The following is a 6,425-nucleotide window of genomic DNA, read 5'->3' as shown; positions in this document are numbered from 1 at the left end:
GTGTAAGCTCTAAAGGAAAGGAAACAATATATATTTGATACTTTAAGGTCCTGGAGACTCATTTATGAGCATTTAATAACAGCGCTTGATGGTTAAAATTCTACATTAGAGTTAAAAAACAACAACTCTTAAATAGTGCCATTCCTTATGTACTATGGATCTCTAGCTATGAACAGTGAATCATAGTTTTTGCTTTTGCTGATATAAAAGCACAGGATTTCACATTAAAGTTGTATTACATGATAATTAAAGAAATATGACGTGATAGCTTTGGGGAAAGTTTCACCTCACAAAGAACAGATGCTGCTTTGAATGAATGTATAAGAGTTTTCTGCTCCTGAAACTTAAAGTATTGGATTTTCTTTTTTGCAGGGTTATTATAGAGTTTTTATTGATAATACATTATGGCTTGAACGCTGTTAAAATACCTGAGGAGGAGAGAAATCCTCTACAGGTCCAATGCACAATTTATTATTTAACACATCACCAAGGAAATTGAAATAGCGCCTTTGTGCTAGTTTTATTGTGTCTATTCCGTGTAGTTTAAAAGTAACATTTTTATTTCAGTAGATAGTAGCACACATTTCTATGTAGCGTCCTTTATTTCAGCAATGTTGATCATATATCGTAATGCACTATATCACAAAATTTCCATCAGCAGCACTTGAAAACAGCATGAGACAGGTACACAAAATATGTTTGCTGAAATATAATCAGCATTTCTCTGCTTATAATCATGAATCTAGTAAATTAATAAAATTAGGAACAAAAAGAGTTAGCAAACAGGATGTGATGTGAACAGTACGTGATAAATTAGATGCTTTCCAAAATGCAGCTGACTGAAATGGAACAATACACCAAAACTGGCTGCAGCACATTGATCTGCCAAACAATGATAACTTGTCACACTTCATACTCATGATCTAAGTGGTTTAGAGCTGATAGCACTGAGGAGATTAAACATGGTTTGTGTCTCTGGTCCCAGGAACTAAATAAGCATTGAGGATCTCTAATCTGATGGTGAGTGTACACATCATCTTGTGTTGTTTCTGGTAGTTTTCTGTGAAAAGCAGGAAAATAGTGCATCTGTTTTTTTTTTTGTTTTTGTTTTCTGCCACACCGCTCCTGTCCCAAATAGTACTCCAGACTTGTTCTGGTATGCCTGCGCATACTGTAATAATAATATCCACCAAATTCTGCTTACATGTATTTTTTATATGAGTATTTTTGAATTTACACCGTTACCTGAACGTTGTCACACTATAAAGCAGTAATGTTTGATATCAGTTTTTTATTTATCAATTTATTTATTTATTTTTAGACTTGTTCATATTAATGGAAAGGGGGTGCTATTGAAAATAATGAGTATTTCTTTGCGTCCAAGCCGGATTTTCGAAGCTCAGTAGGAGTAATATTCATTTAGTATAACGTGTTATACGGTTATTTGCTATTTTACCGACGTAATTTACAAAAACCAACAAGTCCTTTAAATAAAACATAAACGCCTCCCCCCGAGGTGAATAAGCTTGGTCTGACCGGGAAGCGTGTACCTTTGTTTGGGGAAATGACTAGCTTTCCGCTGTGCTTGGACTTTGTGTAGCTATTTCGGCTTAAAAAACAACAACAATTCAGCACTGACTTTTGAATAGTCCCGATTCTTGTGCCGTGTTATTTGAGCCATTAGGACGACAGCGTCGGTGCGAGAGTGACCCGAAGGAGGACGTTTAGCCCCAGATTTTGCAGTGTCTGCAGCTATTGTACCGCCTTGAGAGACCATGTCCGATTTATTTCTGCTGCTGCTGATAATTGTCCTTCTGCTGTGTTTGGTTGTGACGGTGGGGAGCTTACTGCTGTACTCGGGGGTCCTGTCAGACATTGTCATTAAGACTGGACCGCCTCCAATTAGAAATGTCACCATTGCTTATAAGTTTAAAGAGGGACCATACAAGGACTGCGGTGCAGCCTACACTGAGAGCTGCAGCATTGGGCCAAAGCTGAACGCCATCGGTGTCTTCTACGATGACCCCAAGCAGGTGAGACCGTGAGAGGTAGCACCTGTTACCGTAATGTTTAACTACACAGCACTGAAAGTGTATTTACATTTGACCCCGTGACATAACATCGAAATCCAATGTACTCTGTTAGCAGATAAGATATTGCAGCCAGTAAGATATGCTGACCTGCAGAGTGTCCTAAAGGTCACTCAAAGGCTCACAATGTATATTGAAAACTTAGACTGTTGCATCATTTAACATTGAGCTGTGATTGTCTGTGTAGTGGACTTAACAATACCCCTGAAAAAAAAAAGTAAAATATGACCATGGCTTCAATAAGTGCTGGTTATTTTCTTGATAAATTGTCTTTTTTTGTGACCAGTTTATAATGTGTTAGTAAGTAAAACATTTAGCACGCAAAACAAAGCAGCACAGATCAGATATATAGCATCCATGCAGTATAAGAGACTCCTCTACGGCTGACTAAAACCTGTGTTACAAAACTTTCCAGTAAGAAAGTCTTCTAAGTTTAATTTTATCACACAAAAAGCTCCTTCCTTTAATGAACAAATATACATGTTAGCATTTGATAAAGATTGCCTTTATATTTAAAAGTATTATCAGTATTGTCAGTATGTGTCGCATTATTGTATTGTCTCTAAAATCACCTCACAATTTCCCAGCAGCTACAGTTACATCTTTAATTGAATTCTTTTCTCCATGCAGTATCCTGTCATTGGAAAGTGCTTATGTTGGCATTTTTTGCTTTAAATGTAAATACATTTGTATTTAAATATAAATACATGTATTTTACTAAAGCTACGAAACATCGGCTAAGTTGTTAAGTGGCCACTGATCCCTTTTGGATAATAAACAAATCTTTTTGCTCTAAATACTGTTTATTCATATTTTTTCATGGCACTGAACTGCGTAAGCAGATTTATTTCAGTGTAATTTACTATGTGTAGCTCAGTGGCTTTAATATACAAGCTGTCTTTTAAAGTAACTGAGCTTGAATGATGAAACCAGTCGGCTATTCATTGCCACGTTGCACTGTTGATATTGTTTCCCCTCTCATCTGTGGCTCCAAGGCACTTTGGCATTTGCCTGTTTCTGACTCAGAAATGGTAACCAGACTCCTGACTATAAGGGCAAACACAGCCTCTTCACATGTGTCTAGGAAAAGCTGACAGATGTCTGAAAATGTAGCGGGTTCTGCTGTAGCCTAAATGAATTATATTACAGTCACAATCCAGATAAAAGAAGCAATGAATATCCTTTTGTCAGATGGATCCAGATCCAAATTTTGCATAACCTGGTCATTCCTCAGCTGAGAACTGCGGTTATTTCCTGCTTTCATTCTACATACTGCTGGGCATCACGAGTTGTGTTTTTAGTCAACAAAAAGAGTCTGTTCAACAGCTGATGGGAGTGTTCATTGAGTTCCCAGCTGGTATGGGAGCAGCACAAACACTGTGCAGTTTGATGAAATTTCACAGTTGCAAGTTATTTTCTATATATAGCTTAGTCGTTGACTTAAAAAAAAACCTAACACTTAGGCTCTGTTTGCTTATATTGCATCAGTCCTGCTGACACAGGGTAAGGAAGGTGAGTGTACGTTGTTGGACGAGCTGACCTAGCTGACAAACAGTGTGGCAAAATAGAGGCATTTGACACAACTTCAGTCTATGTGGTGGTCAAGGAGCAGTGTCATGTGTGTAAGAGTTTCAGAATTTCTATATGGCCAGATCACAATTCAGTTCCCTTTATAGAATAAAGAATGTGACACAACAGCATAACTGTCTGTATTTCTGCTTACACCCACTGTTTTCTCTGTCTTTTTTTAACTGAAGTCTTTTAGTAGAAGCTCTGACTGTGAGTCATGCCAGTGGAAAGTTCTGGGGAAAGACTAATTGAAGAGCTTTTAAAACTTTTTTGCTGGTGCTGGAGTTTGTGGAGAGTCTGGCTCATAGGGTGTCTACAGAACACAGAGATTACTATATAGATCGCATGACTCTTGCAACTGGAAAAAAGCAGTGTGATGAGGAATTAGGCTTTACTGGGGTAAATTAAGTAGGCAAGTATTTGAACTTAACTGACAGGTTTGAGGTTCTTAATGCAAATTTTCAATCTCTTTTTGACCTGACTCTTTGTCAACCCACAGCTCTTCACTGTTTTCAAAGTGACATGACATTCTGATTCCTCCCCACCATCCGCAGGAGTAAACATAAATTGCAAAAGTGCCACATGGCTTAACATTTGCTGAAAATTCTACTTAACACTAATATGTTAAAAAAAAGTTTTTCAAACAGGACTCTAAATTGTAATGCAGTAAATCTGCGTGAAGAGATACAGTTTTTATGTGATCAGATTTGTTTTTACTGCTTTTTTATTGCATGAGTTTTATTAGCTGTTACAGCTAGCTGTTTAGTCTTTACTTAAGGAAACTATTTACACCTACAGTCATGTGAAAAAGAAAATGTTCACAGGACTCTGCAGTCACCCTTAATTCTTCCTAAGGAATTAAGATGGTAAATTAGCAGCCAGGTGATGCTCATTAAAAGCAATGGATTAACTGATTATCAGGAAGTGCGAGCACAATGATCCTGAGCACAGCAGAATACTGAAAATAAAAGAATCAAGGTCCTGCAATGACCAGATCAAAGTCCAGATGCTCCAGATTTAAGACTCACAAAGCACAGGACTTTACTTATTTTTTGACAGGGCTGCACTTCCTGTGCAAACTTTCGCTTTCACTTGACTACAACTCTTATTTTCCTTTTGATAGCACGGCCTTACATTATAAGTTATAATAAGTTGGCTTTAAAACAAATGTGCTTGAACACATTCTCATTATGAGTATGCTATACCTAAATAAATAGTAATATAAAGTATAATAAGTCAAAAAACATACTGTGCAAAAGGAACAGTATGTTAAGTTGACTTATTTTTATATTTAATACAGATTCTTATTTGTTTAACTAGCTTGAAATTATTTTTTTGTTGTAATTTGTGTGTGTCGTGTACTGCATAGCTACCATAACAGTGCTTTAATGACTATTTCAATAGTAATGTTGAGTGCGAAAACAGGCTGGAAGTCATCAGAGGCTAATGTCTTGGGTTTAGCTTTTGCTAACAGCAAGCCACCACGAGCTTAAGCCACACAGACCTTAAAAGCCACCACACACATTCACAAGAATGAAACTATGTACTTATCTGTGTGAAACTGTCAAGGCTCTAAGGGGTTTTCCTGGCTCAGAATGGATCTTTGGGCGTTAAGCATAACTGGCCCGCATTCAGAGAAGGCAGTGAATCTGTTACCTTATTGAAAATATGCTGTTTCATAGTTTTGTGTTATATCAGGCCATTAGATTAAAAAATGTCTATCATGCTTGAGTTCATTAAAATCACATTTAATATAACTTGTTAAAACTTCATGTTATTAAATGATTAAAGTGCTGGTAAGTAAACTTCACTTCCCCCATCCGCCACTATCAAAAAGAACAATACATAAAGCTCAATGCACTAATTAATATTAAGTTAGGTCTGTTAAGTTGAAATATTAAATGTTTGTCATTTTTATGTTTACCATTTGTACATAGTTTTAAAGAATTCTTTCTGTCCTCCCCTCCCCAGATCCTTAAGATTCTGGGAGGGGGGGGCGGTAGTGTTTTTATCACAGGAACACCCTTGTTTGAAGTTGGCAAACTTCCTCCCCTTTGTATGGCTTCACTGTGTTATCTAGGGTGAACCATCTAGGGTGTGGGGGAGACTACCCTCTTTATGACCAAGGATGTTCCTCTTGTGCTTTTATGTTATATGACCCTTTGATCAACAGAATCACACACACACACACACACACACACACACACACACACACACACACACACACACACACACACACACACACACACTCTTACTTAAATACAGAAGTTCACACATCTTAGGACCATGTGGGCGTGGCTTTGTTCTGACGTGTTTTGTGTGAACTGTGTCTCAATAAAAAGGGCAGCAAGGGAGGTCGTGGTCGAGGTCATTTTCGTGGTGGACACAGGCCTCCCTTGCGCAGCTGTTTGATCGAGCGACTGTCTTGTTTTCTTCATGATGAATAAGTCTCTAGAATTAGCGGGGCTTGTGGAAACACAGACCCAACAAGGTCATTTTGGGGTTTTACAGTAGAAGTAGTCCAAAGTGTTGTAGTAAATCCATGTGACAATGGCATAAGTCAAAATTTCATGCTGCAGAACAAGTAAAAGGCAAGACATTATTTTAAGGAAAAATGAATACCTGAATTTCTTTATTCAGCAAAGCTGTTTAATATACATTTAAATTGTGCAATAAATGTATGTTTACATGTAAAAAACAGAAGAAGACCACATCTGGAATATGATAATAAAGAGGATAGTCTGGAGCACAGCTGAGATGCAGAAT

General features: G+C 37.4%; 1 protein-coding gene across 1 annotated transcript in view; it reads left to right on the top strand.

Annotated features, from left to right (window-relative positions):
• Positions 1–1,538: 1,538 nt before the first annotated feature.
• Positions 1,539–6,425, top strand: part of tex264a (testis expressed 264, ER-phagy receptor a) — a 69,981-nt gene continuing 65,094 nt past the window's right edge. Inside the window, exon 1 of the mRNA XM_040028706.1 lies at positions 1,539–2,033. Within this exon, the coding sequence (XP_039884640.1) occupies positions 1,776–2,033 (258 nt within the window). The 5' untranslated portion in view covers positions 1,539–1,775. The remainder of the gene's footprint in view (positions 2,034–6,425) is intronic.

Source organism: Simochromis diagramma, unplaced genomic scaffold (genome assembly GCF_900408965.1).
Source record: "Simochromis diagramma unplaced genomic scaffold, fSimDia1.1 OVJJ01000483.1, whole genome shotgun sequence".
NCBI classification, from domain to species: domain Eukaryota; kingdom Metazoa; phylum Chordata; class Actinopteri; order Cichliformes; family Cichlidae; genus Simochromis; species Simochromis diagramma.
Note: the sequence above shows the minus strand (reverse complement) of the source record. Positions and strands in the feature narration are given on the sequence as shown.